At 48.5% G+C, this 12,591-nt stretch overlaps 1 protein-coding gene across 1 annotated transcript in view; it reads right to left on the bottom strand.

Moving 5' to 3' along the window:
* Window positions 1-5,952: 5,952 nt before the first annotated feature.
* The window catches only part of LOC122470455 (small G protein signaling modulator 1-like), a 101,876-nt gene continuing 95,237 nt past the window's right edge, over window positions 5,953-12,591 (bottom strand). The window contains 1 exon segment of the mRNA XM_043558083.1: window positions 5,953-8,163. Coding sequence (XP_043414018.1) covers window positions 8,075-8,163 — 89 coding nt within the window. The 3' untranslated portion in view covers window positions 5,953-8,074.

Genomic DNA, 12,591 nt, shown 5'->3' on the forward strand with positions numbered 1-12,591 from the left:
AAATTTCCCAAGAGGAGAAAAAAAAAAAAGAGGACCCAGGACAATTCTGAGTCCAAGCTGTCCCTCAAATACATCTTTCAGGGGCACCTGGCTGGCTCAGTCGGTGGAGCATGCGACTCTCGATCTGGGGGTTGTGAGTTTGAGCCCTACGTTGTGTGTAGAGATTACTTAAAATTAAAAAAAAAAACCCAACTTTAAAAAATGCTGCATCTTTCAATAGACAGGCCTATTCTCCTTCTCTACCTTCCATCTTTATAACTCCTTTTTTCTTGGAGAATTTGAGAATTATTTCTTTTCTAATCAAATATTTAGTAAGTGCCCGTATGTATAAGAGTTTGTGCAAAAGTGTGTCCAGTGTTGGGGTGGGGATGAGGGGACGTGCCTCATCCCTCCCTGCAGACAGTCCCGCTGATATGGAGACTTTGCTCTTACTCAGGGAACATGAAGTCCTTCAGATCCTACTCCAACCTCTCTCTTGTGAAACACCCAACACCCCCGGGCCTCTCCCTCCACCATACTGAATTCTGGGCCCGTGGAAGGCCATTCACTCTTCCATCCTTTGCACACGCTCTGTCAGGGATGCTGGAGTCGACCTGTTGCTTCTGCCTACCATGACCCACTGCCCTTCTTTGGGAGTGGCACCCTAATCTTTCCTTGAGAGTTGACCCCCAGCAGCTCTCTGACTAGCCCATGTTTTTTGTTTGTTTTGAAATTTATTTTTATTTATTTTGAGAGAGTGTGTAAGCAGGGGAGGGGCAGAGAGAGAGGGAGAGAGAGAATCCCAGACAGGTTCCACACTCAGCACACAGCACAACTCAGGGCCCCATCCCACGACCGTGAGATCATGACCTGAGCCCATATCAAGATCCAGATGCTCAATCGACTGAGCCATCCAGGCACCCAGCTCATGTTTTAAGGTGGATAAATGAGCCCTTCTAGCCAATAAAGCCTGGCTGGAGAAACTGCTTCACAGATGGGCATGGAACCCGTGCCAGCCTGGAGGAGAGTGGAACCATGACATGGACAAAGGTGGAGCTCTAAGGACTTCATCTGAACACCTGGATCCAGCCATGCCTGCTCCCCTACCTGCAGGAGACGTGGCCACTGGAAGCTCCAGGCTGGCATCTTCCTAGCTTGGCTGCCACAGAAGGGAAGCATGAACTTCTCTCTTCTCAGGGAGGAATCTGATTGGCCAGAAGAGGGTCGTGTACCCCCTGGGGGGAGAGGCACGTCAGCAGTCTCACTAGAAGGCCATGGTTGTAATCTAAGAGATACAGCTCCCCAGAGGATGGGACAAGGTGCTTGTACTGGGACAGGGGAAGGATGCTAGGCGGCCAAAAACATTCAGTGCCCAGCTCCCTTTTTTTTCTAAATTTTCTTTTTTTTTTAGTGTTTATTTATTTTTGAGAGACAGAGAGAGACAGCATGAGCCGGAGAAGGCAGAGAGAGAGAGAGGGAGACCCAGAATATGAAGCAGGCTCCAGGCTCTGAGCTGTCAGCCCAGAGCCCGACGCGGGGCTGGAACTCACAGACCACGAGATCATGACCTGAGCCGAAGTTGGATGCTCAACCGACTAAGCCACCCAGGCGCCCCGCCCAACTCCCTTTTGAAGGGTATCTTTATTATCCCCAGTTCACAGAAGTGAAAACTAAGGCTCAGAGAGGGACAGTCACATGCCTAAGTCTGCACAGATGTCTGGGATTTGAACCTAGGTCCATCAGACTCTATGGTGGAGGCAAAAGAACATCTGGATTTGCTCCCTTTGCCCAACCCAGCACATCTTTTCCTTTTTTTTAATGTTTATTTACTTTTGAGAGACAGAGCACAAGCGGGGGAGGGCCAGAGAGAGAAAGGGAGACACAGAATCCGAAACGGGCTCCAGGCTCTGAGCTGTCAGCACAGAGCCCGACGTGGGGCTCGAACTCACGACCCGAGAGATCATGACCTGAGCCGAACCAGAGGCCACATTTTGGTATCAGCAGAAACACTTCCATGTAAGTGGCTCTTGCGTGGGAAGATGCCTTCAGACCCAAGCAGCATCCCAGTGCAAAAAGCAGCAAGTAGATGCCATCAAGTAGAATCTCAAACTCAGTCCCCACCCCTGTCACCCACATCCCCTCTGTAACAACCTCACAATGGCCCCCAAGTTCCTTAATGTTCCCTTTGAACTGTTTCAGCAAGGCCAAAGGGAGCAATTCTCCAGCCCCTCACGCGGAACCATTTACAGAGATTCCGTCTTTACTCGAGGCAGAGGGATCTGTCTTATTTTCTCTTGATCACAACAAGGGACAGCCGCTCTTTCAAGGAGCCCTGCATCTACAAAGGCTTGAAATCACTGTGCCCACAAGTCTGAATAAAGAAAGCCAGGAAGATACTGGAGAATTCCAGCACAATACCCTGATGTAATGGAAAATCCCCAGGGAACTAACTGCATGGTCCCGTGGGTCATTTGAATTCCGCTAGGCAGTTTGATTTAGCAACAGGTCGGCAAGCAGGCACTTCAGAAAGATCAAATTGTGCTCCTCTGGAGTCTATACCTGTCCTGGGCTCACGCTCTCAATGTGCCAGGCAGGGGACTTCAAAGCCAGAAAAGAGAGACCTGTGAACCTTTTCCTGATGCAGCAAAATCAGATGCTAACTGCAGAGTCAGCTCCTGTTTTGTTCCTGCTGAGAACTGATGGCCCCACCACACCTAAGTGCTGTGTTCCTGTCACAGCCCGAGGGGGCTGGGAGCTCACCTTGTCCCGTGCTGTCTTCCAGGAGCCATATTCTCTTAGGCTTCAAAGATTCACCTGAGAGCCTGAGCTAGGTAGATGCTGGGAACCCAGGGCCGCTGAAGTCTCAACCAGGAAATCATCCTCAGACACGCTGAGGAGCAGAGGGTCCCAGTGAAAGAATGGGGCTGGGGCTGGATCCGGAATAATGGGAGACTATTGTCCCCAGTTTGCAGAAATGGAAACTAAAGCTCAGAGAGGTCCAGTCACTTGCCCAAGGCCACACAGCCAGGAAATGGAACAGCAGGGATCCGAAATCCTCACTTCCCCAAACACGCGACAGAGATGTGGGACATGATTATAGTCGGCACAATGAGAGAGTCGTTCCCACTTGTATCGTTCTCTATGTCCCTCCGAGAAGAGAGGCGCCTCAAGTGAGTTGGTTTAAAGAGAACCAGTAAAGGGGCGCCTGGGTGGCTCAGTCGGTTAAGCGCCCAACTTCAGCTCAGATCATGATCTCACAGTTCGTGAGTTCGAGCCCCATGTCAGGCTCTGTGCTGACAGCTCGGAGCAGGGAACCTGCTTCGGATTCTGTGCCTCCCCCTCTCCGCTCCTCCCCTGCTCATGCTCTGTCTCTCTCTGTCTTTTAATAACAAATAAATGTTTTTAAAAATTAAAAAAAAAACAAAACAGAGAACCAGTAAAGGTACAAGTGTGCAGATGGGGCACAGACATGGTCAGAATCATGAAGGTGGGCTGCAGGTGACCTGAGTTGGAAATGCTATTAGGAAACGTGGGAGAAGATTCATTGGTCGATGGGTCTGATGTCTCTCAGACTTCAGAGCATCTGCTGGGAAGGAAGGTAATCGGAAGGGCTTCTTCCCACTGTCTTGACTGCACCCCCTCCTCTCCGGAACTCCAGGGACCTGGGGCCTGGGAGGGGCATGGGGAGGGCAAGAAGGAAGGAGAAACCAGATGCAGGAATGCCTGCCAGGCACTCCAAAATGGGATGGTTAGGACCTCCCAAACCCTGTGCATGAGAAGTGCCCACGGCCTCTCCCACAAGCCGAAGGGAGAAAGCTCTAGGTAAACAGCAAATGAAGCACAGCTTTAAAAGAACGTAACAGCCAGAAGGGCCTTCACGCTGCGGGTTTGTCAGGCTTATTCTGAGGAACAGCATCATCCGGGTAGAAACTGTGGACGAGACACCATCCAAATGTTCTTGGCTACAAGGAAAGGAGGCAGAGGGAGGAGAGGGGAGAAAGGGAAGAGAAGGAAGGGAGGATGGAGGGAGGAGGAGGAAAAGGATGACCGGAGTCCAGCCACCCAGTGTCCCATAAACACAGAAACCAAGGCCACTTCCCCATCCCGCCACGGAGTCGTTAAAATATGCCTAGTGATCCACGACTCCTCTTCCCGTCCATGCAACGCTCAAACGCACGCACTTAGGAAGGCCTCTGCAACGACAAAAAATATTCTTGTGAGATTTCTTTTCCCGTAACATACATCGTCAGTGACCGTAAGTCGACGGTGCCTGTAACCAGACATTCGTGCGCACAGAACTGGGGCGCTGTGCTGCCTGACTCTGGTGCGGCCAGGCAGTAGCTGTGAGCCCTGGTGGGGCCCTCCGGGAGGACAGCCACATGTACCAAACTATGGCTGGAATTGGAGAAATGATACTGGGGAAGCTCTGCAGCACTGTCGGGACATCGGAACCGGTCTTTGCCCTCAAAAGCTTCTCCCCCCCCCGGGGTCACCTGGGTGGCTCAGTCGGCTGAGCATCTGACTTCGGCTTAGGTCATGGTCTGGCAGTCCGTGGGTTTGAGCCCCGCATCGGGCTCTGGGCTGACTGCTGGGAGCCTGGAGCCTGCTTTGGATTCTGTGTCCTCCTCTCTCTCTGCCCCACCCCCTCAAAAATAAATAAACATAAAAAAAAAAAAAAAAAAAAAAGAAGCTTCCCCCAGGAAGGAGCAGACCTTCCTGCTAAGAAAGCCCCCGTCCGAGCTGGCAAAGGACAAATCCCCACCCGCCCACTGCAGTGTGCCTTCAGACTTACCTCTGCTGGCAATCTTCTGAGAACGTGACGACCAGACTCACCGAGGCTGCCAATGCCACCTGCCAACTCTGTCTCTATTTTGCGGGCTTCTTTAGAAATCTAACTTTGTCTACGTAAAACCTGAAATTCTGACAGGTGCTCATTAGGTTAAATCGAGTTTTGCTTCTGCAGCCGAAAGCTAGTTGTTTCCCTTCGACCCATGTTTAGAGGCTGCTGGGGGTGGACATCCATGAGAGGTCGCCATTGCCTGATGACTAAGGTTCTGAATGGTAGCCATGAGTTGGGACCGTGGAGGTCACGGGAGAGTAGTTGGGCGTCTGTGGGCACATTGGGGGTGAGAGCTGAGCAAGCTCAGTGGGTGTCAACTTACAGGTATGACCTCGAGTCAAATGGCTGACCATCTGGGGACCTTTCTTGTGTTGTGCCCTGGATCTGGGCGGATCAGGCAGGCCATTTGCAAAAGTGGCCTCAATTATTTCTGTGATGGTATCCATTCTCCTTTGCCATGTCCCTCTGCAAAGCCACCCACCAAATGGTAGAGTCTATTTTCCCTTCCTTTGAATCTGAGCTCAGCCATGTGACTTACCCTGAGCAACAGAACAGAGCAGAAATGACTTTATGCCAATTGCAAGCCTAGGTCTCAAAAGGCCTTGCATACTTCTGCTTGCTCTCTTGAAAAACTGCCACCATGGCCACATAAACAAGCCTGAGCTGGCCTGCCAGGGGATGAGAGACACATGGCCCGGTTTCCCCTACTCTCCTGGCCAACAGTCAGCCAACTGTCGGAGGCAGAATTGCCTCACTGGCCTTTGGCTGACCACAAACACATGAAGAAGTCCATCTCAGACCAGAAGAACCTCTCAGATGAATGCGGCCCATAATGTCAACCCACAGAATTGAGAGCTAATAAATAAATGGCAGTGTGAGGCCACTAACCCCAGTTGGGGTGGTTTGTTACGTGGCATTATTCATGGTGACAGCTGATACAAGGGGGTGAGAAGTGCTTCACCTGCCTTGCACCTCCTGGGGCAAGACCAGGCAGCTATCATGAGGCTCTGTCCCCATCTGGGTATGGGCCACTGGGGTGCGGTTGGGAGAACACAGTCTCCAAAAGCAAACCTTTCTTCCCTACGCATTAAAAAATTCCCGAAACACAGAAATGAAAAAATAACCCATAGTCACACATTTCTCTGTTTATATATATTTTCTCTCTATATAGACACAACTCTTCAGTAAACAGTTACAAGATATGTTGGCAACACTGAGAGAAGGAGGAGGGCACTCCACGGACAGAATGACTCCCACGCACTCGATTCCCGGACACAAGGACGCACGATGTACGGAGACCAAAATAAACACCGTAAGCTGAACAAATAGGAGTTGTTCCAAATCACAACCACGGACACTTCTCTGGAACACCACGAGAGAAGGCGGAGAAGAGATTGTGTGCTATACTTTGGGACTAGTCTGTCGAGAAAAATAAATCAGAATCGGAAGGTCTGGGACCTGGATCTTGCTAAAATAATGTCCTCTGTAACGAAGAGCTGAGTGGCTAGGAAAACTTTGATCTGGACGTGTTTTCCTCGTCTTGGGAAGGTGGGGACCAGAGCCAGGAGGTGCAATTTTCACAGAGAACATTCTTCAGAGGCAAGGGACACTTAGGTCTCGTCCGTCCTGCTCAGGAGGCCCCACGTGGGAGACTGGGGGGTTGGGATGCAGTTGAAGGCACTGGTGCCCAGGGGCGAGCCTTCACAAGCACACAGGGTAGGGGTTCCTCCCCCTCCTGGTTTGCTCAGGACAGAGGACTAATGTACCCTCTCTGTGAATGCTTCCTTGTGCTTATGAGTCTCCTCCCCTCTCCAAAATCCTACCTTCCATTCTGGGGAGGAGGCTTCCAACCTGACTCTGTTTCTCCCACGTGTATTCTCAGAAAAGAGCTGGCAGGACTGCTCTATCAAAGGACAGGTAGGCAGGGTGAACCAGCTAACTCGGGGTCTGTTTGTGACTGGCGACCCTTTGTGTGAAGATGCGGAGGGGACCACTTCCAGACTTAGCCATCCATGTTCCGGGGGCCAGTTCATCAGCATATTTTCCAAGGAAAACACCCATCACAGTCTACTCTGGCGGACCTCTGCCTTCCTGTTCTTCCTTTGTCCTGAGTGATCAAAGGCACCTAGGGAAAAGCCAGCTTCCCCCACCTCCCTTGAAGTGGCGGCCACTCACACACACCTTCCAAACTTCTGGAGCATCAGACCCAAAGTGCAGAAGGAGAGGCGAGATCTTCCCTAGGAGGTGAAGAAATGGATGTGGACCCCACCCTGCCTGGAGGGCTTTGGGCGGGACCTCGGGCTAACCCACACCTACCACACTTCTCACTGTTCCGCCCTTCTGCCCTTCCCTCCCTCTCCAGGGAGCCTCTCAGGCAGAGGCTTTCTTGAAAAGAAGGAAAGAAGTCTCTCCTGGGGTCAGGTGGAGGAGAAAAAACATGAGAGACCACAACAAACAGAATCCAGGTCCCGAAAGAGATGTGGACTCCTATGTGCCTTTTCTAAGTGGGAGAAAGCCTCAGGAGCAGGTGGTTAAACAAAAGGGGGGGAAGGAGATACACTTGCAGCCCCTCCTCTACGCCACTGGTTCTCAAGTGGGGACATGTGGCAAAATCTGCAAACCCTTCGGGTTGTCACAGCTGGGTTGGGGAGGGGGCGCTACTGGCATCTTGCAGGCAGAGGCCAGCGATGCTGCTTACCTTCCAACAATGCACAGGACGACCCCTCTCAGAAGACGGTTCACCCAGCACCCTGTCAACAGCGCCGAGGGAGGTGCAGAAACTCTGCTCCAAGCCTGCCTGCCGGCCCTGTTCTGGGACATCTCCAGAGGCCCCTTTCAGAGTATAGAGGTAGCCCCACAGACCTCTCCTACACTAGTTCCCCAAGAAAAACTCCTTCTCCAAGTCTCCCCTGACGGAACAGTTTGGAGGGGTTGGGACAGAATAAGAGAGAGGCAACCATTCTGGAGACCACAAACGAAACTGTTCCCTCCATCCACTGACGTACCCCAACTCCCACAAGGGAGAAATCCCAGACTTGGACAATCTTTGGTCAAACAGGAAAACGTAAGGCTGAACTCAAGGGGCAAACCCTCGACCCCACCTGCCTGGCGGCCAAAGTTGGGGCAGTTTCTCTCTGCACAGAAGTCCATGCTCACGAACAGACACCAGGACCTCGCTCCCGGGGCAGCCGGGAGGAAAAGCGGGCTGGACAGGTGGGTGGCGGCACGGCTGACAGGGCCGGGGTGAGGTGGCCCTCACTTGTTCTCAATCAGAGTCTGCACCTTGTACACGAGGTCCCGGGCCAGCTTCAGGACGTGTTTGGTGTTGTGCCGCTCAGCCATTTCTGAAAGAGCAGAAGGCAAAAATCTCATGAGCCTCCTTCTGTGTCCATCCTTAGGTCACTTGCACCTTCTAGAAGGGAGGGGGGGTGTCCCTGGGGCATCCTCCTCCTCCTCATCTGGCATCATCTCCAGAGGAGTTCCAGAAGCAGACACTTTGGAGAAGGCCTGCACCTCTGGGCCTTAGTTTCCTCATCTGTAAAATGGGGATTGCAACACGAGGCTGCCGTGAGATCAAACGACATGATGTTGGCTCACAGTGCTTGAAAAGAGTTACATTTTCCCACTCGCCTTGCCTCGTGCAAACACGATGACTGGGAACCTTTTGAGAAAACCATGCTGGGCACATGGCAGGTGTTAAAAGATACAAAAGAAGGAAGCAACAGGAGAGGGGGGAGCAAAAAAAAATTTTTTTTTAAGTGCCACATAAATACCTAGGAATAAACCTAACCAAAGATGTCAAAGATCTGTATGCTGAAAACTATAGAAAGCTTATGAAGGAAACTGAAGAAGATGCAAAGAAATGGAAAAACATTCCGTGCTCATGGGTTGGAAGAATAAATATTGTTAAAATGTCAATACTACCCAAAGCAATCTACACATTCAATGCAATCCCAATCAAAATTGCACCAGCATTCTTCTCGAAGCTAGAACAAGCAATCCTAAAATTTGTATGGAACCACGAAAGACCCCAAATAGCCAAAGTAATATTTAGAAAAAAAATTTTTTTTAGTCTTTATTATTCATTTTTGAGAGAGAGAAAGAGTATGAGCAGGGGAGGGGCAGAGAGAGAGGGAGACACAGAATCCGAAGCAGGATCCAGGCTCCAAGCTGGTAGCACAGAGCCCAACGCGGGGCTTGAACCCATGAACCGTGAGATCATGACGTGAGCCGAAGTCGGACGCTTAACCGACTGAACCACCCAGACACCCCAAAAGTAATATTGAAGAAGAAGACCAAAGCAGGAGGCATCACAATCCCAGACTTTAGCCTCTACTACAAAGCTGTAATCATCAAGACAGTATGGTATTGGCACGAGAACAGACACATAGACCAATGGAATAGAACAGAGACTCCAGAACTGGACCCACAAATGTATGGCCAACTCATCTTTGACAATGCAGGAAAGAATATCCAATGGAAAAAAGACAGTCTCTTTAACAAATGGTGCTGGGAGAACTGGACAGCAACATGCAGAAGAATGAAACTAGAGAACTGTCTTACACCGTTCACAAAAATAAACTCAACATGGATGAAGGACCTGACTGTGAGACAGGAAACCATCAAAACCCTAGAGAAGAAAGCAGGCAACAACCTCTTTGACCTCAGCCGCAGCGATTTCGCACTTGACACATCTCCAAAGGCAAGGGAATTAAAAGCAAAAATGAACTACTGGGACCTCATCAAGATAAAAAGCTTCTGCACTGTAAAGGAAACAATCAACAAAACTAAAAGGCAACCGATGGAATGGGAAAAGATATTTGCAAGTGACATATCAGATAAAGGGCTAGTATCCAAAATCTATAAAGAACTCACCAAACTCCACACCTGAAAAACAAATAATCCCATGAAGAAAATGGGCAGAAGACATGAATAGACACTTTTCTAAAGAAGACATCCAGATGGCTAACAGGCACATGAAAAGATGCTCAACACCACTCCTCATCAGGGAAATACAAATCAAACCACACTGAGATACCACTTCACGCCAATCAGAGTGGCTAACATAAACAAATCAGGAGACTACAGATGCTGGAGAGGATGTGGGGAAATGGGAATCCTCTTGCACTGTTGGTGGGAATGCAAGCTGGTACAGCCGCTCTGCAAAACAGTGTGGAGGTTCCTCAAAAAATTAAAAATAGACCTACCCTATGACCCAGCAATAGCACTGCTAGGAATTTACCCAAGGGATACAGGAGTGCTGATGCATAGGGGCACTTGCACCCCAATGTTTATAGCAGCACTCTCAACAATAGCCAAATTATGGGAAGAGCCTAAATGTCCATCAACTGACGAATGGATTTATATATACAATGGAATACTACTTGGCAATGAGAAAGAATGAAATCTGGCCATTTGTAGCAACATGGATGGAACTGGAGAGGGTTATTCTGAGTGAAATAAGTCATAGAGAGAAAGACAGATACCGTATGTTTTCACTTATATGCGGATCCTGAGAAACTTAACAGAAGACCAGGGGGAAGGAGAAGGGGGAAAAAAAGTTACACAGAGAGAGGGAGGCAAACCATAAGAAACTTAAATACTGAGAACAAACTGAGGGTTGATGGGGGGTGTGGGAAAGGGGAGGGTGGGTGATGGGCATTGAAGAGGGCACCTGTTGTGATGAGCACTAGGTGTTTTATGGAAACCAGTTTGACAATAAATTATATATATACACACACACACATATATATAAAAGTGGAAATGCCTAGTGACTTTGACAATACTATACTTATACTGTATTAAATATTATATATTGTATACTAAATGCTAAATAAAAATGTAGCCAATACTAAATAAATAAATAAATAAATAAATAAATAAATAGCGAGCCACATAAAATGATCGGATCTTGAAAGCGGAATAATCCTAAACCTAGACGTTTATCATAAAGAAATCATTTATTGGATTGGGGTGCCTGGGTGGCTCAGTCAGTTGAGCGTCCAACTCTTGGTTTTGCAGATCATGATCTCACAGTTCATGAGTTCAAGCCCTGCATCAGGCTCTGTGCTCACAGTGCGGACCCTGCTTGGGCTTCTCTCTCTCTTCCTTTCTCTACCCGTCCCTGCGTGCACACACACACACACACACACACACACACACACTCTCTCTCTCTCTCTCTTTCTCTCTCAAAATAAGCAAATAAAACTTAAAAAAAATCATTTACTGGATGAAAAAAAAAAAGGGCCTTAAGACATGGTTCCCAAACTGGCTACCAAGGTACCCCAGGGTGCCACTTCTGTACGTTGTGAGGAAAACATAATGATATTCCATATCTGTTCAACACCACATAAACTGGTAGCATCAGGGAGGTCACACACTGCCCTACATGCCTATCAATGACTTCATATCTTTGTAACGCTAGGTTTTCTGTAAGCAGTTAAGCAAGTTTGAGAAAAAGCAAAAACCATGAGAAAATCACCGTGAAACAGGAAATACATGAAGGTGAGGGTGTCTAATCTGGTTCCAGTGTTTGAGAAGCTGTGCAATGCCGAACAGGTGCACATATCCCATTAATTGTTGTGCTTATTTAAGAATGACATAAAGAGGCGCCTGGGTGGCTCAGTCGGTTGAGCATCTGACTCTTGGTTTCTTTCGGCTCAGGTCATGAAATCAGTTTCGTGAGTTTGAGACCTGTGTCTGGCTCTGTGCTGACCGCACGGAGCCTGCTTTGGAATCTCCCTCTCTCCCTGCCCCTCTCACACTCGTGGTGTCTCTGTCTCCCTCAAAAATAAGTAAATAAACTTACGAAAAAAGAGAATGACATAAAGATATTATTTTCTTTGGACCAACAGGTATCATTTTTGCAAACAGCTGCTACGCTGTTGGGATATAAATAGTTATCAAGTGGTTGGGATCTAACTACTTGCTAAATGGAACTTTTGGCCTGGGGTGCTGTGAAAATTTTATAGAGGCATAAAGGGCACTTTGTTTTCTCAATCACACCCTCAAACTGAAAACAATCTAGCTACCCAACAATAGGGACGGTTCCTTATGTTGCAGACAGTGGCTATAGGGACATTCGACAGCCTTAAAAAATGATTAAATGGAAGACACTTGTTAAAGTATTAAATGAGGGGCCCCTGGGTGGCTCAGTCGGTTAAGTGTCCGACTTCTGCTCAGGTCATGATCTCGTGGTTCGTGAATTCGAGCCCCGCGTCGGGCTCTGTGCTGACAGCTTGGAGCCTGGAACCTGCTTCTGATTCTGTCTCCCTCTCTCTCCGGCCCTTCCCCTCTTGAGCTCTGTCTCTCTCTCTCTCTCTCAAAAATAAGTAAACATTAAAAAAATTTAAAAATTTAAAGTATTAAGTGGAAAAAATGGGATACAATTGGATTCTGTGATGGTAACAAATACATGACTGGAAAAGATGAGAGGGGAAAAAAAGGTTTTCTATTGAACCCACTAAATGCCATGTGGTTTCTTGGGTTGGAAAATGTTGGAGCAGAAAAAGGGCATCAGGTGAAATCAAAGTCTGTAGTTTTGTTAATAGTAATGTACCGATGTTAATTTCTTAGTCGTGAGAAAAGTTCTAGGACCAGGCAACGCAGAGACCTGAGGGGTGGCTGAGTGAAGGAGGGCAGGAATTCTTTGTACTATATCTGCAACTTCTCTGTAAATCTACAGTTATTCCAAAATAAAAAGCTTATTAAAGAAAAATCATGTTTCTGGGGTAAGGTCAAAGGTGGCTTTTTTTTTCTTCCTTCCTTTGCTT

The sequence above is a fragment of the Prionailurus bengalensis genome, chromosome D3, assembly GCF_016509475.1.
Source record: "Prionailurus bengalensis isolate Pbe53 chromosome D3, Fcat_Pben_1.1_paternal_pri, whole genome shotgun sequence".
Lineage (NCBI taxonomy): Eukaryota > Metazoa > Chordata > Mammalia > Carnivora > Felidae > Prionailurus > Prionailurus bengalensis.